Source organism: Vanessa atalanta, chromosome 13, assembly GCF_905147765.1.
Source record: "Vanessa atalanta chromosome 13, ilVanAtal1.2, whole genome shotgun sequence".
Classification (NCBI taxonomy): Eukaryota; Metazoa; Arthropoda; class Insecta; order Lepidoptera; family Nymphalidae; genus Vanessa; species Vanessa atalanta.
In genome coordinates this window covers 2,146,615-2,173,357 of record NC_061883.1, presented here as the reverse complement: position 1 = coordinate 2,173,357, position 26,743 = coordinate 2,146,615, and the positions used below count along the sequence as shown (strand labels likewise).

The 26,743-nt window shown below is 32.2% G+C and overlaps 1 protein-coding gene across 1 annotated transcript in view; it reads right to left on the bottom strand.

The window, feature by feature from the left end:
* LOC125068180 (5-hydroxytryptamine receptor) overlaps positions 1-26,743 on the bottom strand; it is a 123,055-nt gene that overhangs the window by 20,097 nt on the left and 76,215 nt on the right. The window contains exon 2 of the mRNA XM_047677222.1: positions 4,168-4,226. Coding sequence (XP_047533178.1) covers positions 4,168-4,207 — 40 coding nt within the window. The 5' untranslated portion in view covers positions 4,208-4,226. The remainder of the gene's footprint in view (positions 1-4,167; positions 4,227-26,743) is intronic.

The window sequence follows — 26,743 nt, the reverse complement described above, 5'->3', positions numbered from 1 at the left end:
TATTTATTATACATATAAACCTTCCTCTTGAATCAATCTATCTATTAAAAAAAACGCATCAAAATTAGTTGTGTAATTTTAAAGATCTAAGCATTTAAAGGGACAGAAGGCGGTAAGTAACTTTGTTTTATACTATGTAATGAAGTCGTGGTACTGTTGCACGTGCCACTGGCTACTAATAACTTTTTTAATATTCGTTAATAAGCGCATTGGAACGCAACACATATAAAAAAGTTAGTACAGAAGCAATTTGGTCTGACTGCACTATAAACTTCCTATTCGAGGCAGAAGTTATTTTTATTTACCAGACTTTAAAACAGAGAGTTTAGCTATTTGACTGATTTTTTATGTTATACAACATACATATGTCCTTTTTTGTTTTGTAATGTTCCAGATGTTTTTTTTTTTCTTATTATTCGCTATTCGGAATTATATTTGATGTTTTTGCTAAAATCTTTTATTCGCTAATAAACAATGGAATCAGTTAACAAAAAAAATTGAAAAAATATAAAATTATATGCATAATGTAAATTCAAATTTGACATACCCCAGAATAAAGCCTCAAGTGTAGTCAAGCCTCCGTGTGTATGCTTATTGATTATAAATGAATATACGAAACTAGGATTCAGGTTGTTGGTTCATATCTAATTGCGCTAAGCTCAGTCTGTATCTAAAATTAACGTTGAATCTAAGAGATTAGAATAATCTCCTTAGTCGTAAATTACTAGACAGTCGGAGTTAATTCGACTTGATCCAAAATCGTGAAATACCGTCTCCGTAATCTTACATTTTACAGCTAATTAGTCGGGACCCCGATTATAATTCTCGATAGAGACTATTTTGATTTCATTGTCGCTTCAACGTAGGGAAATTAAGATTGCTCTGATATTGAAATTGGACATCAATTGGAAATATTTATTGGCCAATTACGACAAAACTTAATACCAAGTATGCCAAGATATTTTATTGGAGATTAGCTGCCTACCAAACGGTGGGTGCAATCTATACCATAGACGGAATCTATACTAAAATCGATCTAGCCTTATGGTAGGCACTAGGTGGTAGTGGTATGTACAAGATTGTCTGTGTAGGTACCACCCACATATTACATACTCTACCGTCAAACGGCAATGCTTAGTATTGTGTGGTAGTTAGTGAAACTAAAAGCTCAAGACCAACATCTTAGTTTTTAAGGCACATTGGCGATGTAAGGAATGGTTAATACTTCGTACAGTGCCTATGTCTCTGGGCAGTGGTCACCGCATCAGGTGGCCCATTCGCCCTTGCGCTTGTTTGTTTTATAAAATAATCTCTTTCAATAGAATATCGGCGTTATATAGCTACAGAATCATTATATATATGTCGAAGCATCAAAGAGTTTAATTAGGATTTATTTATTATACATGCTGGCAACGTCTATATGACGGAGAGAAAACGGGACAGCCAAAAGTGTTATATTTGACGACCTCCGTGGTCGAGTAGTGTGTACACCGGTTTTCATGGGTACGCCACTCCGAGGTCCCGGGTTCGTTTCCCGGTCGAGTCGATGTAGAAAAAGTTAATTAGTTTTCTATGTTGTCTTGGGTCTTGGTGTATGTCGTACCGTCGTCTTCTGATTTTCCATAACACAAGTGATTTAGCTACTTACATTGGGATCAGAGTAATGTATGTGATGTTGTCCAATATTTATTTATTTATTAGATATATTACGAACGTGAACGAATAGGCTTACATTTCGGATATCATCACGTCTGATAATGAGTTGATGCCTAACCCCTTCGATATATAAATATCTACTATAAAAATAGAGGCTCCTATCAATCTTTTATAAATCAATAATAGTTTGTTTATAATACGCAAAACGATAGATTTGTATTTCGAACAACTCAGGGTTAAAGACACAAGTTGTAAAACTGTTTATAGGTCCATTATAAATGCTTACATTTAACTAACCATAGCTCAGTCATATAATGAATGTTCAATGAAGTCAATAAAACAACCATATTGATAACTCATCTTCGTTTACACTCCATATTAATAAATCGATATCGGCGAAATTGTGGTTAATTAATTAACCGAATTAATCATGTATTAGATTATGCAGCTGATAGTGATTATTTGATTTAGTTAAACGATATTGTTCTCATTCTTATATATAAAATACAATACATGTTTTTGTGTATATTCTGCGTAAATTCACGTGAAGGTTTTTAGCGTACTAGCATTAAGTTAGAATATTTTAATAGTGTTGTATAACGTAATTGTTAACAAACAATCAAAGAGGCGTTGCCACGCTTTCCAGACTTAAGCTTTTTTAAAATTAATATAACGTTTTCATACATTTGGTTTAGTAAGTATATACAACACATGTGTACAGCGTGTAAATTTCCCACTGTTGGGCTAAGGCCTGCTCTCCTTTCGAGGAGAAGGTTAGAAGCATATTCTACCGTGGGTTGGTGGATTCACATGTGGTACAATTTCGTGGAAATTAGACACATGCAGGTTTCCTCACGATGTTTTCCTTCACCGCCAAGCACGGGATGAATTATAAACAAAAATTAAGCACATGAAAATTTAGTGGCGCTTGCCTGGGTTTGAACTGGCAATCGACGGTTATGATATACGTGTTCTAACCACTAGGCCATATCGGCTTAGTAAGGCTTAGTAAGTATATTTTAATTAAACTTAGAAATGGATTTGCGCTGGATTTGAGATTTAATTAATTATTAAAAATATGTTTATTTTTGAAACGAAACCCTGCATTTTGAAAACCCTTTTGTATATTGTACATACTATCGAGTATGCATAAACATAAACATGATTTCAAATTTATTTCATTCGACGCACAATATCATTTTAGAATGATATAAAATATTTGATTAGCAATAAAGCTTAGGTCGTAAAATAGAAAAGTAGAAATTGTGGGCCGACCGAATGTCATTCGGACCGATTTTGTGTGGTCGATGCCAAGTCGAGTTCAAATGGAATCCAACCAAATGCACTTATATCACAACGTGTGACATAAATAACAAACGTAATTTAATATTAGGTATTTGCGGCGACTTTATTCGTGTGGACTTTAAATTACGATTTTTTAATATAAAATAAATATTCGGACGAATGGGGTACATAGTAAATGATCTTACATCGCACATTTACCACTAATCTTTGGAATTAAGAATTTATGTCTCTCATTTTTTAAGCTTGCTCAGTTTTGTAACCGGAACACAACAATACCGGTGTTTGGTAGAAGGAGTTATATAGTGAGTACATGGTACCTATTCAGAATGCCCTGCACCAAATTCTACTGCCAAGTAAATAAGACGGGCACCGTCTCTGAAAAAATGGTTTAGCGACGATCGAGCGAAGTTTGATCGCTGTCTAATGAGTAGTACCGTGTAGATTAAGCCTGTGAACTATTCAATATTATCATAATATGGAATAGAGTAACATAGATAAATTGAACAAATACAAATTATTGTACAACACATTAAAAACTGTTAGAAATAAGGCGGTATTATCGCTAAAAAACGATCTTCCAGACAACATTTGGATATAGGACCCGACGCAGTACATTTTTGCATTATTTTATTGCATTAACAGCCTGTAAATTTCCCACTGCTGGGATAACGCCTCTTCTCCTTTCTGAGGAGAAGGTTTGGAGCATATTCCACCACGCTGTTCGAATACGGGTTGGTGGATTAGTACTTGGACGTAGTACGGATATGGGAAATTATTTATGGAAAAAAAGATATACAACCTTTTTTTTCGTACCTTTTTCGTAACAAAAATTGATCGAATGATTTTTAATTTAATTACGTTTAATTAACGCCAAACAAACCGTTGTGAAATTCTTTTACAATGCTACAAATAATGTTAAAATGCATTGAGTTTTTAGCAGAATAATAGAAAAAGCAATTTAAATTGCTTTGCTTCAATGTATGTTTCAATTCAAAACTGTCGCGATACGTCGCCATTGGAAATATTCAATTATGAAAGAGAACATACGAAGAATGTCAGTGCATATTTTTAATTCATTAAAATTGTTAACGTTTGTTGGGAAAGTGTAAACAAACCTTATTAGAATAAGGCACTGACGTTTGTTAATGTTAAGCAACGACATTAGGTGAAACAATGTTGGTTATAAGGTTTTGTTAGGATACATACCGCTGGAGTCATTGAACCCGAGTGTTCGCGACGCGTTCATTCTTTTGTCGCTCGTCCTCCTGAAACAACAGTTTATACGTTAATCAAACTTTCAAATGCTTTTGTAATCAATATTAATAAAAAATCAACAACATCTCTTTTATTTATATTTTTATAAATATTGGACAACATCACATACATTACTCTGGTCCCAATCTAAAGAACTCGTGTTATGGAAAATCAGAAGTAATGACGGTACCACAAACACCCAGACCCAAGACAACATAGAAAACTAATGAACTTTCTCTATATCGACTTGGCCGGGAATCGAACCCGGGACCTCGGAGCGGCGTACCCGTGAAAACCGGTGTATACACTAATCGACCATGGAGGTCATCTCAACATCGGCATTTAACTATCTTACAATACGATCTAATTCATTTCGATTGAAAATGGTCGACCAATGCAGAATTATTTACAGTGATACCTGGTGATAAGTCATCTTCGACTATAAATATTAGACGATAAGACGATATCCACAACTTAATGGAAAAATATATTCTGAATCGAACTGGATCACGGCGTTAAATAAAAGTTCTTTTTGACAGAAAAATAGCTGATGAGTGATGTGATAGTGAGAGTGGTGTGGTCGTGCAATCGGGATCACTTACAATTTGAACGCGACTGTGATTGCGTTAGATACACTATAGGTTTACTATAGGTAGGTACAGTATACCCAAATGTCAGATGAAATGGATGAAGTGACCCGACGTTTAACAATTCAACAATTTACAGTAAATTGAATGTGATCCACGTTGCCAAAAGTGCAAAATGAAATCGATTATTTGTTTTCAAATATTATGACGAATGTACAATTTTTTTTTTTCAATATCAGGTTGGACCATAAGCATAATAGGAATCGGAGTAGAATACATCTCCTTACGAAGAAATCGGATCTTTTGACAAATAATCGATTACAGCTATTTCTATTTTTTATCTGTATAGAAAGAATCAAGGCTTTGATGAACGTAATTAATGAAAAAAATAATTCAAGGCACCCGTAGACATCCGGGTGTCCGCGTTTGTACGTTATGTCTTAGCACCCAAGGTTGGTGTTACATTGGCGATGTAAGGAATGGTTAATATTTCTTAGCGCCAATGTCTATGGGTGCCAATGTTCATTCCCAGCCCGTTCACCAACCCTATATAGGTACAAATAAAACAATTAAAAAAAAACCTGAATCGTTAGAGTCAGGTTTTTTAATAAGTGCCATCAAAGTCGCCCTTAGTACAATTGAAAAATAAAGAATTTTATTTGTGCTCATTTCTAATTTTATGGAATATTTAATTGGTTTTATTAATTATACCTACTTAAAAATGTATTATAACTTCTATATCTATCTCTAATTATTGTATTTTTAATACAATAGTACATGGTGAGACTACCTGTAAGTAGTAAAACTGTTGCCGACATAATTTTTTTTTTATTTTGATGTAATGTTATATCTACTGTTGGTTGTCCTAAAAATAAATAAATAAATAAGTACGTTTAGATATGTCAGTCATTTAATTTTGTTACTTTGACCATTAATGCCTCAATTTTATTTTTCTTAATGTGCATATTTCTAAAACCAAATATACGTTTAAAAATCACCCTTTTAAAATACTTAAGTTTAAATTTTTACATGCTCATATTTTATGATTTTTTTGAATAAATATGCGTCAGAATGTAATATTATTTGGAATTTTGAATCTGATTCATAAAATTGTATTATATTTTATCAATGGAAAGTAAACTTAACTTATTTATACTCTTCATCAGAGAAGAGGCGCAAGTTAGTACAAAAGCGAAGTTTTAAAGAAATGTCGCGATTTTTGCGCGTCGTGAGCTAAAATGGTGACCTTTAGCGTCTTCAGAGAAGTTTTTGAGTTTGTTCGTTGATATAAGAATAACATTATGTATTTTTATACATATTTAAGACATTTTTTTTCAGATTGCAATTACTCATATGTGTGAAGTGTTTTGAAATAGAAGATAAATGTAAGGTTTTATTACATCTAAAATTTTAACGTATCGTTGATAAATTTTGTGTTTATAATTTGTTTACATGTATTAGTAGTTTCAATTTGTATATCCAGACGCTCACTGATATTTTATATTAAATATGCACGGGAGCCGAGATGGCCCAGTGGTTAGAACGCGTGCATCTTAACCGATGATTTCGGGTTCAAACCCAGGCAGGCACCACTGAAATTTCATGTGCTTAATTTGTGTTTATAATTCATCTCGTGCTCGGCGGTGAAGGAAAACATCGTGAGGAAACCTGCATGTGTCTAATTTCAACGAAATTCAGCCACATGTGTATTCCGTAAACCCGCATTGGAGCAGCGTGGTGGAATATGCTCCAAACCTTCTCCTCAAAGGGAGAGGAGGCCTTTATCCCAGCAGTGGGACATTTACGGGCTGCTTATGTATGTTTTATATGCACGGGTAATATAGTTCAGCGCACAGACGAATGGGCAACCTGATGGTAAGTGGTCGCCAATAATTTGGTGAATTACTTTATGTAACTTATCTAACCGCGTATGCTGTGGAGCTGAATCTTCCCGTAAGGGACAATGTATGAGGATTAGGATTAAGCGTGGAGTTAATGCTTACTGACTTCCAGGCAGGAGACATAACATACATATATAATAGTATTTAACTAACACGACTGTATTTTTAAATGTTGAAAAAGAGTAACTAGTGAGTTTCTTCTGCGTAGAATCTACATTCTGAACCGGTGGTAGCTTTACTTTAAATAGTTTCTTAAATGACTTTACTTTTATGACTTTTATGAATACTTGAATAAAGTAAATTTTGATTTAGATTTTGATTCTACTGAAATTTAATGTTTAATGTTATTCCTCTTTAATTATATTTTATAATTTTAATTAATAACATTGAATAAGGTGAAAACGTATATCGATTTTAGGAATGTCTATGGGCGGTGGTGCTAACCTATATAATAAAAAAACCATGGCGAATTTATTAATCTCAAACAGATGTAAACGTCCATGTTTATATAAATAAATAAGCGTTCAAAATAAACCAATAGAAAGTCTTGTATAAAATATCTGTTTTACTTCAAACACCGAGGAAATTAAAGCGAAACTTCTTCGGGCGCGAATCGGGTAAAATTTCAAGGTCGAATTTTAACGTTGTAATGTTTCGATTCTATCAATTGTATCGAGTTTCACGAACTTTATTTTCAATTTGTAAACGATTTATGAAACCGTTTCAACTTCGACTCGTTAATATAAGGTTATTTTACGTTATCGAAACATCAATCGTAGATTCATATATGAGAAATATACCAAAGATAACTTCTTATGGGAGAGTAAAACGCTTCGTTACGTAACGCGTTGCGGCGCTAGTCTGTCTGCCTTCCCTTTCTCTTACGCATACGGCAGCGATTAGTTTTCGTTATCACTCGACAAAGACAAAGACGCACACATATATTTTTTTAATACATACATACATACATATAGTAGGAGAGACTAAGTAAGCGTTAAGTTTATTAATTTTTGTATGAAATTATTTACTGTGTGTGAAATAAAATTTAGTAGACTGTATAGACAGTTAGCTTTAACATATTTAATACAAGATATATGAAGATGTATATTATATTAAAGATAAAATAATAGTTGATTTCTAGGCAGGATATATAAAAAAAATGTACTTTACTGACATATTCTGTTATTTTAATGGTGAAAATGAGTAACTACTGACTGACTAGAATCTACTTTCCGAACTAATGGTATGTTTACGTTAATTCAATTTTAAAAAGTTATGTAATAAGGAGTTTATTATTTTAAAGATATTATATTATACAAAAATATAGTAAAATCATTAAAGTCATTATAAGATAATCGTTGTATTAGGCATTTTAATAAAAATTATAATATTAAACTTTTAAAACATTTAATTTAATTGAATGCTTAAATCCTCCAATAGAAGTATATCTAACAGATTCGTTGTCTAATTGTTTCGTTTCTTCTTTTTTATTTTTTTTCTTATTTCCTCTAGTTGAGCGCTAGATGACGTACGTCATGTTTAATACTTTTTATAACACTATGGAAGGAGATTAACCGCCATAGCTACAGGTGCACTTAAAAAAAAAAAAAAAAAACATTGTTCAACTGTAAAAATGTATTTGTGGAATCAAAAGTCCTTCATAAATCGAATTTGTAAAGAGAGTATAATTAGCGTATAAAATACTGAGGTATTATTTAGCGAGTCTATTGTTTGAATTATATTCTGAATGGTGTATTGAATATTATCCTATCTTTAATACATTTTGTATATATATTTTAAAGCCTAATAATCGCTTATCAAAAGGTTGTCTAATTATATTGAAATAAACCTGTTCTTTAAATGATTTCAATTAGATTTGCAAATTACAAATATTATGTAACGTACGTGATCAAATGTTACAATTTATGCACGCACAAGTTAATGCAACTTATTTCATGGTGAACTTTTTTATGATATAGGTTGGCAGACGGTTGTATGAGACACTTTTATGGTAAGCGGTCATCACTGCCCATAGAAATTAGTGCTGTAGGAAATATTAAACATATCTTACATCACCAATGAGCCACCAACCTTGGGACCAAATATATTATGTCTCTTGTGGCTGTAGTTACAATGGCTCACTCATACTTAAAACTGGAACACAATATACTTAGTATTGCTGCTTGGCGATAGAATATATGATGAGTGGGTGGTACCTACCAGGTCGGGCTTGCACAAAACTCTACCACCTCAACCTGACCGATTGAGGCCACACCACCTCAGTTTCTCAGCGGTCCAGTCACACTGGATAACTGGGCTGGAAAGAGTAATTAAATTTTCGAGTATTTTACCATAAAATACTACTCTACTACTCATTAACCCGTAAAGATTAAAATATGGTGCCGACCATCAATTCGACGTGCGATATCAATCCCGATTTTTTTTTTTTTTGTAAATAGGCTTATTCTATTTGATTTAAATTTTACTCAAGTATATTACTCAAGTATATTTTTATTAAGTATTCTTTTACTCATAATTAAAAAAAGCCCAACATTTAAGTATCACTTCCTTTTATAATATTTTCAATTAGTTAGTGTGGACAATAAAGAAAAAAATAATAATTGCATACAACAAAACAAAGGAAAGTTATAAAAATACACCAACACTGAATTAACCAACACTGTTATAACCAAGATTAACAAAGTCTTTTCGATTAAAAAACACAATTATAGTACATAAACGAATTTATGGAGTTAAGAAAAATATGAATATGAATATTAGCTTATTGAAAGTTATAACGTCCTATTGGAGAAGATACATTCTTTCTTCGAAAATATATGACAATTCGTTTGTTTTAAATAAGTCGACTTATAATTTAAATTGTAAGTTAAACCCAAGTAAACTTAGATTAGTCCATTAATATTTTATTCATGTATAACCAACAATTCTTTTATTACAGGCGTATAAAAAATATATTAAAACGTATGAACACAGAAAGCATTTATATGCGGTATTATTGCTCTAAGCAATCTCTTCCGTATATTGAAAAAGTTGTTTAAAAAAAATATGTGTAGAGTTGTTCCAACTAAGAATTATAATATGCTTCCATACTTCAAGTAAAGAGAGAAATAAAATATAATCAAAATGGTAGAGGAAATGTTTAGGATTGGAAAAGCAAATTATTTAGGAGTGGAAAATGATATTTTGGTGTGTTTTTTCCAAAATTTCTAATTTCAATTATCTTAAGGGTTTGTAACAAAATTGGTAATTCAAATCGAAATTTATTTAAGGGAGCACATATGTAACATCATGGACATATGTGACGTCATCTTAGAACATAAATTTAAAGTTATCACCGGTTTGTGATGCATATTCTAATTAGAGGAACCGGTACAGTAGATCCTCTTTTCCAACAAATAACTTACATAAGTATTTAAAGATATTTATTAGAATTACCTGTACCAGTGTACCAGATACGACCCACTCATCAAACATTCTACCGAGAAACAGTGATACTTAAGTATATCTGGTCCAAGTAAGACTGAGTCAGTGCCACTAAAGGAACATCTGAATTCCGAAGATCGATGACGAATTGGCGATGTAACAGCACCTATTGCGCCTAATTGTTCGTCTCTGCTAAGATCGACCTTTTATTGTCTTAACAGAAATTTTTTCAAACTCTTCGGAAAACCGATTATAAAGTATTATAATTTACAAACACCATGTTATTTGGAATTTAGTGTAGTCGACTTTTTGTCTTAGACTTAAGAGCATCCAGCATTGCAATTATGTGAGAATTCACCTCACTCGGGAAATTCTCACAGCCGATTTATGATACGCCATTTTGATAAGCTTACCCTATAAGATTTAGAATTATTATAATCAATGTCGCATATTACATTCAGAGATATTACGCTCGTGTTCCGCTGTGAGGTACCAGTTTATTTTTACAGAATGCCTCCACTGAATTTCCATTTTAAATATATTTATATTGAATAAATCTAGGAATGATAACACTTTCTTATGAATTGTTAAAATTCTACCACTGAATTGGAAAAGTCAATTTCTGAGAAGAACTGGCGACGGAAACTCAGTCGGATATTTTTTTTTGCATTGAACTAATCTTGATTTTCGTTTGTTGTATTGTTTGAATTCAATATATTATTACAAATTGTTCCCTCGTTTCTATTGTACTTCGACATCGAGCATTGAATATCTATTGAATTAAATATTCCAGAATGATTTGCATGTTTATTCAATTTATTTCAACAGCTACGTTTATTTGCGTTGCATTTACTGAAAGTTAGTGTTTTTTTTTTTTTTTCTATACTTAGAGCGAAATGGACTTCAAGTGATGAACTTTAAGAAATAAATTGTGTAATTTTATACTTTTATTTTTTTATGTCTTTTCTTTATTTTTTGTAGTTTATTGTTGTGATATCGCTTTTCTTACACTTATTTATTTAAAGTATCATAAAAACATGATATTGGAAATGGACATTACTTACTGATAACATTGATGTATATTACTACGTTGTGAAGAAGTTGATAGCTTTTCTATATCGAATCGCTGTTTAACAACTAATATATTAAGGCATACTATGTTTTAGAAGACTAGATGGTCTGATGCTTAGAAACTAGTGATTGTCTATTCAGACGCAGGTATCACTGAATTTTCAAGTGCTATATTTTTAATAATAGCTCTGGAGCTCGGCGGTTCAGTATTGTTCTGTTTGTGTTTGCTGTAAATCTGCCACTTAATGTATCACCAACTTGCACTGGAGCAGCATGTGCAGACCTTCTGCTTAAAACAATACGAGGTCTTTTCCGTGCATTGGGACATTAACAGATTTTTAACCTTTAAACGTTCTCTTGCATTAGATCGCCATCTTGAATCATTTTATACTGAATAACGACAATCTATTGAATTATTGTTTTGTTGTAACATAAATAGTCTGTTTCAATGGTGGCACCTGACTATAGAGTTTGGAACTGTTAGAAGTGTCAACTATTTTTTAAACAGACTTATAAATAATTTAAGCGAACTATTTGAAATGGGAGATCCCTTGTGCAAGTCTTTACGGGCCACCTAGCGATGTAAATAGTCGCAGGATCGATCCTGATCCCTTGGGCAATTGTCGACCCCACTCCTAACACAATTGATAAGCTTAAAAGGAGGGGTAAATAGGAATATTAATAATTCTTTAATTAATTTGAGGTATTGCTAGTATACTTTTTAACAAAAAAAGGTAGCCTGAGTAGCTACCACCCATATTATATCTAATAATAATGCACAGTTGTTTTGTTTCGAAGGCTCAGTGAGCCAGTGTAACTACAAGCACAAGGGACATAACCTTGTTCTCAAGTTTGATGGCGCATTGGTGTTGTAGGGAATAGTTAACATTTCTCACTTCGCCAATGGATGATAGTGACTTAATTCTATCAGATGGCCCAGTATTTGTCTCATATCTAGCCATAAAGTAGTATTAATATCAAGTACGGCTTACCAAACAAATATTGATTGTGTATGTTAAATATGTGTGTACTATGTTTTTAAACATCTGGAATGCGATACGGCGACGTGATCTGTTATCATCGTCAGAAAATAATAAACGCAAACCACTCAGCTTGAAATGCTTTTATTACGTAACCAAAAATAGAACTGCTTTAGTAACTCTGTCTGTATTTATAATTATGGTTTTTGTCTTGTTAGATTAGATTAGATTTACATTTTAATATATGAAATATTAGTTGTCGTTCACGGCTTCGCTTTTTGACGGAGGGAGGTATTACGCTTAAATTGCCTTTCCTTGAAGTTCAAGCTTGCTATATAACAAATTCCATAAAATCTGTTCACTGGTTCGGTCTTGAAAGTGCAACAGAATAACTTTCGAGTTTATAATATTAGTGTTAATAACATTTTCTTCATAAACGAAAAGATAAAGATGTAGTTTTACGTCTTTGTATTGATACAGTATAGATAAATATGATATGACAATTATCTATCTGTTATAAGTAAACATTAGTTATTGAGTACAAGTTACTTAGTCAAATTTCAGTATTGGGTATAGTAAAATTTGACTACATGGTTTGTACTTGCAATATTTTTAATTATATTAAGTTTTTTGGATTGAAGTCGAGTGGATTAGTTGGAACGTTTGAATTTTAATCGAATATTGCGAGTCCTAAGCCGCTGGCACCATTTAATTTGCATGTGCTTTATTGGTGTTTATAAGTCAAATTTCGATGGTGGTCAAGGATAAAATCAAAACATCTAGTGAATTAAATTTATAAATATATAATAATAATAATATTTAGGACTTACGGAAATGAAATCAAAATTCAAATACGGATTTGTCTAAGATATACCTAATTCAGTACACACGTCGGCAATTTTTTTGAGGTTGCACAGACCTCAATTTTTTTTAATTTTAAATTAATTTTAATTCTCTATGAATTATTTTTTTACATATATCTAATCAACATAAGATTTTAAATATTAAAGCAAATATTAAATTCAAAAATCCCTCGTGAATTTCGAAAAATATACCAATTTTAAATGATTCTAAATTTAAAATCGAGACTCCAAATTAGCAGGCATTCAAAACAAAGTAAGTAGCTACGAAATAACTACAATAATCTAAACTGTAAAACGCATACAAAACTTTTATTTATCAAAGGAATAAAGAGTCCATTTCAATGTTTCATAAAACATGGTACAAAGAGATCCATTAGTTTTTTCTCATCAATTTAACATTAAGCGTCTTTTGATTCTTACCAGAAAGAGCTGGGATATTTCTGTTTTGTTTATGTTTTTTATTCGTGTATTTAGTTTTACTTGACAACTTATTTATATTATTTAATAAGTCGATTTTTGCTAAAAAATTAGAAGTTCTTTTAAATATAATATAGTTCAAATTATTTTTAATAATCATATTTATGTTTACGTTAGTTTCAATAAGATGAACAATTTTGATACCTGGCGTTAAAATGGCCAATATTAATAACCTCACTTTTGTCAATCAGAATAGTAACAATGAATCTGATGTTGATTGTTTTACATGCCTTTTTGGATAATATTCTTGATATTAGCAATGTTAAGCTTATGCCGTTTTGACACAAAGCCATTTATTATTTTTAAATGATTTGACAAATTACCAAATGAGGTTTTATATTTTACTCAAAAATGAACTGTTACCTTTGTAGCACTAGACCACAGAATAATGACCATAATAATGACACAGAATGGAATGAAAGGGTCGTACGCTATCCCTCTATCTAACAACTTATATTTTATTCAATACGTAAGAATAATTGTGTAATACATTTTTATGAATAAATAAAATATTTTTATGACCTTTATATTTTACGACTTAGAACCTTCCTGCTTTGTTTTCTGCAATGAAATTAATTTGCGTATATTATGTTGTATTTTTTTATTTATGTCGTATTACTGATGGGCATCTCCTGTGATGATTTTAAGTCTAAGAATGTCGACATGGGTTCCTTCCATTTGAGATGCTTTGGAATATATCCACCAAAGTTCAGTAGAACTAAGACTAGAACCGTAAACTCATGTCCAAGCCACGAAGTAGTTCACATTACTATCGTACCTCATACAATGTAAAATAATACTATACGTTATCGACTTATTGTTTTATCTCAAAGAATTAATAATATATTTGACCGCTGCATTCAGAAAACCATAACCCAAAAAAGTCCTTTATATCTACGCTTCTTCTAAAACATGTATACTTTTACGATGTTTTTGTTACAGATGTACACGTCAAATAAGAAAAAACAAACAAAGTTGTCAAAAGAAAAATAAAAAATAATATAACTGTAGTTTCCTACATTGATTCTTCGTTACTTTGATTTTCCTAGCCGGTAATATATCTCGTTTCCTTAGAGAATAATGTGGCTTAGAAGAGAAAGAAATAGGCATTGTTTCCGTGTACAGATAACAAATGGACAAGATAATGGCTAACTTATAACGCTGTTGATCTCGAGGATTGAAGTTAAAAATCCGGGGCAAACACATTTTGATTTTTTCAGCGACAAGATTTTTATAGTGGCAGCCCTAAGCTTGAAACATCTCCAAGAGTTTTCCTGGCTTATCTAAATTTTCAAATAACATTACAATGTACCTAATATCTATACGTAAAGTAAAAGTATTCAAATCGGTCTAGCTGTTTTCAAGTAATCGAAATAAATACATGATACAAACTTTTTCGGTTAGCAAGCAAAGAAAACAATTTTGAAATACAAAAGAAATGTAAGGCCAAAAAACACAAAGTCTCAGTGTTTGCAGTAAGTGCTGCTTGCGATACTGATTTCAAGAGGTCACATTATTGCCTTATATTGCTGACAATAGGAGCAAGCAAAATTGAATCCAAATTGTGAAGTAATAAGATTCTCATTTCCAGTTATCTTTATCACAGTTCAAAAAGTGTATAAGTTTAAGGTTTATTCACTTACTCCACTAAACAGAAAGCAGCCGCTGATCAGTTTAAATTTTTGGCAGGTTTTTTTTTGCAATCCTTCTAGAAAAGCATTATATGACGAAATCAGAATTTCGTCCATAGATTCTTTCTGATTTCGATCGCTAACTTAAAAATGTCCTCCCACTCTAAGAATAATCTCTTGCTGGATCTACCTTCCTACTCACGGGCTTGCATACAACCCTACCTCCAAATATCCAAGATTTTTTGTTACTCAAAAGCGTTCCTATATATTTTAAATGAATGCAGTTGAGGTTATATATTTTAAGTTCAAAATACACGCTGATTCAAAAAGAGAAGTGCACTGTATAAAATAGTGTACGTTTGATTTTAGTCTGGCTTTGTATGTACTTATTGTTAAAAATAAATGTAATCTTTATAATCTGTGCAATTAATTCTACAATTCCAATATTTTATACCATGTTCTTAAATCATACAATACGTTACAAATGTTCGATCAAACCGAACCGAGAAATAATGATAGCATTAATCTGACGTATTCCATCGTTCGTTTTGTTTTTTATTTTCATAAATGTTGATATTTTATTGGTTATTTGTTCAATCTGTTCATTATATTTTTATTTATTATTAAAATATTTTCTCAGTTTGAATCGATGTTGGATATTGGAATGAAAATTTGCGTAGGATCCATAGATTATTGTGTTAATGAGTATGAACTTTAAAGTAAATGAGGAATATTATTTTACAATTTTATACCGATCGATAAAAAACACAGAATTTGATGATGATGTTTCCAAATCTATATCTGCGATAATGATTTGATAACCGCGGAAAATATGTTACAGTGTTGAAGAGTGCGCAAACACAAGGACACTCTATTCCTTCCATATCATTATCGTACGGGACTTAAAATTTCATACGACTGGAAGAAATTTAGGTGCCAAAAATTTTACATGCATTCCGAGTCATGAGAAATTAATTACTGCAACTTTTAAAACCGAGCCCTTTTTTTGCAACTGGGAATAAAATTTAGAGCCTCGCTATTTATGACTCTAAAATCTGTTTTTTTTTTACCAATAACGTACATATATTGTAATCTGTTTATTTGTAAAAAAACTGGTAATTTCATTTATTTTTATACGGAGTTTGACTATAGAACCTAAAAATATATTTCCTCAAGATTGCGGAGGTCAGATGACAATTGTGCTATAATAAAGCTTAACAACATATATGATATTATATTTCACATCCAGATTTAAGGAAAGAGACTGCCATAATTCCGGGAGAAAAATTGCGAGAAAAATAGCCGTAACTTGCTTTTGTTTACTTAAAGATAATAATATAAAATACTTTCTGAATATTTGACATTTGACCTGAGTTTTGTTGTTTTAAGTGCATAGATTTTTTAAGAGTACCCTTGTCAAACTTTGAGTATCTGATGGAAAAAATTTAAAAGTAAAGATACAAAGGCAAAACTTCAGAAGGTGCACTTAGGAGCTATTTAAGACCCTCCTAATGGATAATTCCGATATAACGAATCCGCTTCTTCCGTACTTTTTGCCGCTCATGGCTCGTCAAAATTCTCCTCAGGGAACGAAGAAGTAATTTCTTCTCCCGTGGTTGGGAATAGTTTATACTTCTTATATTGTCAATGTTTATGGATAGAAAAACCCGTTCTACTTTTCGCTAGATATATGACAATGTATTTCTTTACATGATTGAAAAAATACCTTCGGTTTTTGTATCTTGGTGTTAGAGCTCTATGCAAGTTCGTTTGGTTACTATACACTCATCAAATATTATTGTCTTCCGGTTTGAAGGGTGAGTGGGTAAGTATTCGTTAAGTATGCATATAAGAAAAGTTTTGAGTTATGGGGTGCCTGACTTAACTTTGCAGAAATATTTTCATTTATCCCATACAAGGCATCTTTGCAATATTCCATAAAATATATACTTTTTTCTTTGCATAAATTGTCACTTGTCTAACTATTATACCCTGAAAGTTAGCTTGATCTTTTTGACATGTGTGAAATTCTTTATTGCACTAGACATATAAAGCATTCTGTAGATAAGCGACGGTAGGTCAATCAATATTCATAATAAGTACCTATTTAATATTACAGGGTTATTTTTGGACCTCCCGCCAAATTTAATTAGGTGGTTCAGAACATGAAAGTAAACAACTTTCCCAAAGAAACACGGGCCGAAAAGTGAAAAAAAAACCGACCTTCCATACGAAATCGATCACGTGGTCGAGCAGTTTTCTATAGATCCCAACCACTAACCAAAGAGATCCCAACCAAAATAGCCCCCGTTCTTAACAATAACTTAACAACGATCTTTAATAATGTTTTTTTGTAATTGATATTTGTAACAGTATGCCTGCCTGTTATTCGTGTCATCCGTCCGATCGATGTAACATTGTAGAAGCGTCTTTGAAGCAATAAAGTCTTAAAATTTTCGGATATCGCTTGAATCCTTAGGGACTTTTGTGTTATATGTATTTTTTTAATATTTTTACAATTTTTAAAATCATTAAATTAAAAAAAATAATATGTTCGTCATTGTTCGTTCGTCAAAGTTATGACGATCAGAAAAATTTACATCTGTCAAAAAGATCAAGCTAACTTGTATAGGGTATGGTTAGAAGATTTTCAACTTTATTGCAGAACCCAAAGTTTATTCGTCCATAAGGGTAGCCGAGCTCAGATGGCAATCGTTCTTTATAAAACTCCTATATTCGCATTAGGGGAAAAAGTCCTGGCATAATGCCGGAAAAATATTGCGAGGATAGTTATAATTTGATTTTGTTTATGTTAAGATAATAAACTAGTTGAAGTAGCTCATGAATAACGATGGCTTTGCCCAATTCCCCAAAGATGCCTGCTATTTAAATATTATTATTTTTTCAAATAATGTTTTTTGAAGGATATATTATCTTGTTAGTATTTTCAGCGAATCTTAGTTTTTATTTTTTATTACCGAAAGTGATATATTGCTATTACCAAGTTACATAAAATAATAATAAATTCAGAATCTTTTCTTTATTTACATTTATAAAATGAATAAATTTTTGGAGACAGAATTGTATTGTCGCCAGCACGAATTGTAAGCAAATTACAGCGGGAAATTTTGGTTGATAATTGAATTGAAAATTTACTGGCATGGACGTAAATGCTCTTTGGATCTATCCATAGTGGCTTCAAAGACCTTCGTATTCACATGCTCTGGGAACCTTTGGACCCACGCCGACTAACTTTGATCGCACTATTGATATACTTGAGATGGCCCATGGGTCAAGGACTTATGAGTTTTCATTTGATTATATTTATAATTCAAATTGTACTCAGCCATAAAAAAAAAAATCATAAGAAATCCTGTATATGTCTGGGAAGAAAAACAGACTTTTGTCCTGCATTGATATGTTCACAGACTATAACCCGGTGGTAGGATTTTGTCTAAGCCCTATCAAGCAATAATACGTAGTATTGTTCTTGTTTGAAGGGTGACTGAGTCAGTGTACTGTAAGGGACATAACATCTCAGTTAAAAGCTGGCCATACAAGAAATGTTTAAAAAAAAATGGTACTCATGTCTTCAGTGGCGACCATATTATCATAAGCCCATAATATAGAGAAATAATTCACATACGATGCAGCCGTTGTCTTAACATTATATACACATAGGTAACATTTGTTCTATTCATAAGCGATTAATAATGCGAGTTGCTAAGCAGTATTACTGAGCCAGTGTTATTATAGTTAAGATAATATCTTGACCTCTTACTAAGCAATCCATTCATAAGCTGCAACGTGACAAATAGGTACTGACTTTGTCAAACTAGACGTTGGCACTAATTACTTTATTAATTAATTAGGTGTTCTGTTTGAATGGTTGTCGTATTGGTATTAATATGCAATGAACTTGAAGTGCCACATCTTTATGGGCGATGAGGGTCAAATTAGCATGCAAAGGTTGTATATTTAAAACTGGTTGTCGCCCGTGGCTTTGCTCATATTTTGGGGGTTTGTTGGTGGTATAAAAAAAGTAGCCTATGCCCTTCCTTGCTTCCTAGCAAATATTATCAAATTCGGTTTAGAAACTCGGCCGAGTTATACATTAACAGCCTGTAACTGCTGGGCTAAGGCCCCCTTTCCCTTTAAAGCGAAGGTTTTGGATATTCCAACACGCTGCTCCAATGCAGGTTGGTGGAATACACATGTGGCAGAATTTCGTTGAAATTACACATGCAGGTTTCCTCAAGATGTTTTCGTTCACCGCCGAGCACGAGATGAATTATAAACACAAATTAAGCACATGAAAATTCAGTGGTGCTTGCTTGGATTTGTACCCGAAATCATTGGTTAAGATGCACGTGTTCAAACCATTGGGCCATCTCGGCCGAGTTATAGCAACAGACAAACTGACAGACAGTTACTTTATATAAACATAGTATAGATAAACATTATTCCTTTATTTTCCTTAATGTCAGTTTTAATTTCCCTAAATGAAGAAGTGTTTTGACATATTCCTTTAAATCTATAAAATTTATTTCGACAGATATAGGATTGTTCAAGGTTTTACTTTTAAGGTCCACGTTTTCTGTTTACACTACTTTCCGCCCGTGGCATCGCGTGTGAAGATGAGCGGGTTGGCAGCTGATCAATACACAAGGTACTTACGTACATGAATGTCGTAAAAGTATACCTATCTATAAATAAATAAAAAAAACTCACCATCGTATTAAAAATAATAGGTAAGATTCTTTTGTAATTGTGTTAAAATTGTCGCGTTGAAAACATCTTTGTTACGGATTAGCTGAAATGAATAAATTAAATTTATTTGACGATTTCTTTCAACCAATTATGTCGTAGAATTAATTTCATCTTTTCATTAAATATTTTATTAAATTATGTTAATATCTTAGTACTTTATTTCTAAAATTTTATATTAGTCTGCGGACTGCTTAGTATCTAAATCTGAAGTAACTATTTGAAAGTATTATATGAGATTAGTTTTTTCATTACTAACTAGCTAACCCTTGGAATAGTTCTTTTCATTATTTTCTACGTTGAATTTTTAAGAAAGCACTCAGAATGATACCTTACATACAAGTACCAGTACCATGTAGGCCATATATATTTTATAACGAACCAAAAAGTATTTATGGATATTTTGACTAAGCCAAGGTTTTCACTTACATAAAATATGTAATATGTTACAAGGCAAAGAAGACAACTGTTTTTTCGCACGTTATTTTCAGTAGGATTTACTTTCCAAGCCGGTAGTTGATTTACATACAATTTTATCCTAAAATAATAAATCAGATAACTGCAAGGAAATGTCTCACTGATGTGTTTTCTCCTGTTCAAGGAGCCACGATGCTGCTTCAATGCAGGCTGGTGGATAGACATTTGACAGATCGTCCGACACATGGCGGTTTCAACAATATCATATTCTACATAACACTGAGTATGAGATGCATTATAATATTACATTAACAGCCTGGAAATTTCCCACTGCTCGGCTAAGGCCTCCTCTCACTTTGAGGTGAAGGTTTGGAGCATATTCCAACACGCTGCTCTCATGCGGCTAGGTACACATGTGGGAGAATTTTGTTGTAATTAGACATTGTGAATTATAATTACTACATAAAAATTCAGTGGTACTTGTCTGGGTTATAGCCCATAATCATCGGTTAAATTTCATGTGTTCTAACCACTGGGACATCTCGGCTTAGTTACTTAAACTTGTTATATAAAAAACCATATGTAATATATAAATTGAACAAAAAAAAACGGCTTCAAATAATACTCCATTATAATAACGAAAAAATTCAAGCCTAAAAGAAAATCAACCCGTATTTTTTCATCCTTCGGGGTGATAAATTTTCTTCAAATTTTAATGGGATAAAACGGGAAATATATCCCCGAAAAGTAAAAATAATTTCCCAAATCTTTTTATAAATGTCGGAGTTCTGAACATTAAGGAAATGCAACCGAATTGAGCACCGCATTCTATTTTAAAATTCTATATAGTTCTTTACAGAACATTTTGTTTTTTAATTTTAAATGTAATGTGCACAGATTAAAAATGCTTTATTTATAGCAAAAACATTAGGATAGTTAACGTAACTTTTTTTTTTATTATTTCTCCACAGACGCTGTCCATGTTATTATTTAATGACATGTATTATATATACATATTGCCAAGCAGTATCACAAATTGATACAACACTGAAAAAATACGACATAGAAATGTTTACTATAAACGTGGCAGTTTAATTCGTTCAAATAAAATCGTAAATCGAATTAAAAATTAAATCACTGTTCAAATCATGATCGCAAGGAATGGTGACAAGAACGCTTGAAGCAGTTCCCCTTGAATCGGAATTCCGATTCTCCGGGCGAAAATTAACCGATTCTCCTGTCACCGGTGGAGGCAAAGCGATTTATTTATTAGTTGGAGGAAGATTAACTATCGTACAGCCGTCGAGTTTTTTGTTATAGCCTGTTTCGGTAGTTACATTGACAATACAGTAATCTTGTATATAAAAAGGGGAGTTTGGTATGTGTTCGAGATTAATAGATTTCAACACTGTAATAATAATAATAATAATAAAAAACTTTATTGAAAAAATCACAATGCTTACGTAATAGATTAACATATGACACTATTAACCTTCTTAAACCTAACTTAAACTATTACAATGTTTTCCATTGGTTGAGGTCCATTATAAATAATAATAAATAAATAAATATTGGACAACATCACATACATTACTCTGATCCCAATGTAAGTAACTAAAGCACTTGTGTTATGGAAATCAGAAGTAACGACGGTACCACAGACACCCAGACCCAAGACAACATAGAAAACTAATTACTTTTTTCTACATCGACTCGGCCGGGAATCGAACCCGGGACCTCAGAGTGGCGTACCCATGAAAACCGGTGTACACACTACTCGACCACGGAGGTCGTCAATTATGGTTTTAGCAATTTTAAAATTTTGATTATCTTTGGACCCTACACTAGGAGACCTGTATCGTGGGGCCCGAACCGACACTGTTCGATGTTTGACCGATTATCTTGAGATATAGTGTAGTTTTCTTCCATGAAGGTTTTTATACTGTTAATTTTTTAGATCCAATGAAGCAAGAATTTCTATAATATCTGTATATATACTTCTATAATATGTTCTATAAAGCGAAGACGACAGAGAATTATGGTTGGGCTTGATATTTAGTAGTATATCAAAATAAAAATTCAAAATGTACTTTATCAAAGTAGGCTAAGTAAATATACATGTAAAAACAAGCACTTTTGAATCGTCATTTAACAAACTGTATTATGTGAAGGTACCACCGGTTCGGAACGCAGATTCTATCAGGAAGAAACGTCAAGAAACTCGGTAATTACTCTTTTTCAACATTTAAAAATACAAAGTCATGTTAGTTAAATACAATTATATTATATAATATATCCTGCCTGGAAATCAACAAGTATTAGCTCCACGCTTTTTTATCATCTATATAATCTTGTATTGAATAATATGCCTTCTTTACTAATGTATTTTATAAAAATGATTTGAATTTATGAATCGGCAAAGTTAATTTCTTATATTTGTACTATAAGAAATTATATCACCAATGCGTGATGAACCTTGGGAACTAAGATGCTATATCCCTTGTGGCTGTATTTACACTGGTTTATTCACCCTTTACACTAGAACACCATAATATTAAGTATTACTGTTCGGTGGTAGAAGATACTGTGAGTTGGTTTGCACAAAGCTCTACCACCTCGAGAAGTTAGTATATAATAATAATTATTATTATTTTATTCTAGTATTTATAAGGGGTCTTTATAGGCAGCCTATATGTAAGCCCCATCTTTACACGCAAAATTAAATCAAAATTGGTTGTGACTAAATCAGTTTGAAAGAATCACTAATAAATTCATAAATTTTAATTGCTGAAATACTCGTAGGGTTGCTAAGGATAGAATTAAAAGCACCAATATTAAACGAAATTAAATTTAGTTCGTATTTTGGTGTTTCTCTCAAACATACCGAGTTTTGACATAACAGAAATACAGATCCCAAGGGAAGAATAATTAAGAAAAATATAAATGTTTAAACGAAACAATAGTAATATAATTGTTTACTGAATAGTTAAACATGATTCGTTGTAAAACCAATGTCGTTATTAAATAAACTGCAGCGTCTGCTGTGACTTAACTATAAATACAATTTCGCTAACACATCGTAAATCGCGACTTTGGTAAATATTCAAATATAGAAAACTGTTGTATATTTAATATTATGAAACCTAAAACCATGAAAATAAAGTCGAAAATCGTAGAACAAAACGTAGTCGTAAATATGAGCGATCGTATGTGGTAATGGATCGCCGTGAAAGCGAAACATGAGAAATATTCACGTTGGAATAGAATTTCTGAAGAAATTTCGTGAATAAGGGAAATTTATAAAAGGAAATATGTAAGCGTTGTCAGTTATTCAGATCTGACGTTGATAATAAATTAAAAATGATACTTGATTCGAATTGAGTCCTGTGGAATATGCTAAGAATGCCATGTAACCCGATCCTCCTCTAGTTGCCTTGTAATTGGTATTTTAAAAAATACTTATCTTGGTGATAGGGATATTCTTACATTAAATTTTTACATTAGCAGCTTGTGAATTTCCCACTGCTGGGCTAAGGCCTCCTCTCCCTTTGAGGAGAAGGAGCATATTCCACCACACTGCTCTAACGTGGTTTGGTGGAATACACATGTGGCAGAATTTCGTTGAAATTAGACATGCAGGTTTCCTTACGATGTTTTCCTTCACCGCCGAGCACGACATGAATTATAAACACAAATTAACCACATGAAAATTCAGTGGTTGCCTGCCTACGTTCGAACCTGAAATCATCGGTTAAGATGCACGCGTTCTAACCACTGGGCCATCTCGGCTCTTGGATATTCTTGGTAGGTACTATTTGCTCATCTTATATTGTACCGCCAAATTGTGATACTTAGCTTTGTGGCTTGCCAGACTGTTTTTGTTTTGAGTTTGAATCTAATTTATTCAGTTACAATAATATTTTTATTATATATTTAATAAAAACATATTTTATTTGCGATTTCATAAAAAAAATGTGTAATCGATTTCAGAATGTTATCCGTATGGCTTTAAATACGTATACAAGATTTATTCCCGCGTAAAATTAGGTATAGGTAAATGACGTTCACATATTTGATGTAAATGAGGGATTTCGGTCAATTTTGATTTTATTTCAACCTCAGAATTATAAAATATACTGTTTACTGGTTGATTGATAGTAATTAGATACTTTGCATTCCCATAAACGCGTACTATATTCATTGATGGTCGCTAATTTAAATTCTTGATTAAAATCGTTCGTAACGGAAAAAAAATGTGTCAAAGGAGTACGCGAGCAAATGTTTCGTTGTTAAGAAAAATATGACCTAAAAATCTCTACGTTCAAGATGAAAGCAATGGAACGAAATTGTAGGAAATAGATATGTATGCTTCATTATAATATGGACTATTTAAATTGTTTGTCCTCAAATTATATTATAAAACTGGCTGTACGTTAACGACTTCAGTCAGGTAAAATAAAAAAAAATACATATTTTAATGTCATCTCTAATCAAATACATATAAAAAAAAATATCGAAAATGGTCCAGCTGTTACAAGTAATTCAGTGACAAACACACGTACAGAAGAATTACACTTGTAAAGATATATTGTTACTATACTAAAAAATATACATAATTACCCGGGTCATTGCACAAGTTAGGTGAAACAATAACAAAAGCAATTTCAAAATACATTAAAGCTATGATCGCGATATTACGTTATGACGAATACGTAAGTCGGCACTCGGTGTAATTGTCTCAGTATAGAAGATTTTAGGGACGCGCCCTAGAGACTGAGATACGTTTATTCATTTAACCGCCGCAGCTACAGTTCGTGAAAGCACTCAAAATAATTGTCCACAAATTGGGAAAATCAACAAAATTGAGGAGGCTCTCGTGAGATTTGAGGGAGGCCATATATGTGATTGAGAAGCGCATTTTTTTTATTATTATTTGTTACCTGTTACGTTGATTTATTTTCGTTGTGTCGGGTACATCATAAATAGCTGCTGTCAAATAATAATCAGCTGATGTTAACAACAATAATGCATTAATTCTATATTAAAATAGTTGAGTGAGCATTTTGTTACAACATTTTTATATAATCATATTAGGCTTAGGCACGGGTTCAATTAATAAATAAATTCTAGAATATTTAAATAGTATATTTATGTACTATTATCTGCATTTAAGATAAGGTAACTAACATATTTATCTAAATAAGGTTTCATAATAAGGAATGAGTACTTGAGAGGAAGTTTGAAATTGGCACCGGTAACTAAGAAGCTATCTGGAAACCGGCTGTCATGCTATGGGCATGTTATGCGTAGGAATGAGAACCATGGTGTGAGAAAGGTTTTGAGAATGGATGTGGAAGGATATAGAGGTAGGGGACCAAAGAAACGACGGATGGATTGTGTGGAAGACGATATGGTTAGAAATAATGTTACTTGTGAGATGACGTCCGACAGATAAGTATGGAAGAAGACATGCTGCGCCGACCCCGAGTAAAATTGGGATAAGGGTAGGAGGATGATGATGATGAAGATTTCATAATGAATTATAGAAAACAGCTTCGCAAATAAATTATAGTTTTTTTACTAATCTGTAAACTATATTTTCAGTCAGCCGTGTAAACGTACGAAAATAGTTTTTTCGATAAAATACCTTTTTAGTTCGGCATATGGTACAAAATATTTACTATTTAGATCTTCATCGTCTATCGCTCTCTCTAAAAATGTTTCATTTATCATGTAAAAATTCTTAGAGTGGCTTAGAAGAACTAAGCAGAGATACAGAAATAGGCAGAAAGCGACTTGGTTTTATAATGCGATTGGCTGAGAGTACGCAAGAAATTCCACTGTTGGATAAGTTCCCGGTACTCTAAAGGTTATATTATCCCGCTGTGTAATGCATTGATTGATACATCCGATACTTCCAAGTACTATCCCGTATTTAATTTCGCGATCTTAGTATAATTTTGATGACTGTTCATTAAGCTCTTAAACAATGCATAAGGAATAAAGATAAATAAAACTTTGATTTACATATTTCGTGTGATTTTTATGTAGCTCCGTCATATTATGTTCTACAAACAATTATTGATTCATAAATATTTAATGATACTGGAACTTTTATTTTCCATAGTTCTAGAAACTTCGCTGACTTTCAAAACGCCATTTTTTCACAGATTCAATTATAGCTGATTTAAACGACCGAGTGAAAAATATTTATCTGTATTGATTTATCCTGCGATAGAAAAATGTTTCAGTTATTTATCACAATAAATATGGAGTTGGCTACGTCCGTTAATACGAAGGTTATGTTTTAATTACACAAATGTCACTGAATATTGTAATAAAGTCTCAGCTGTAAACATGAAAAAGTTTGCAATCATTTTAAAATACTTC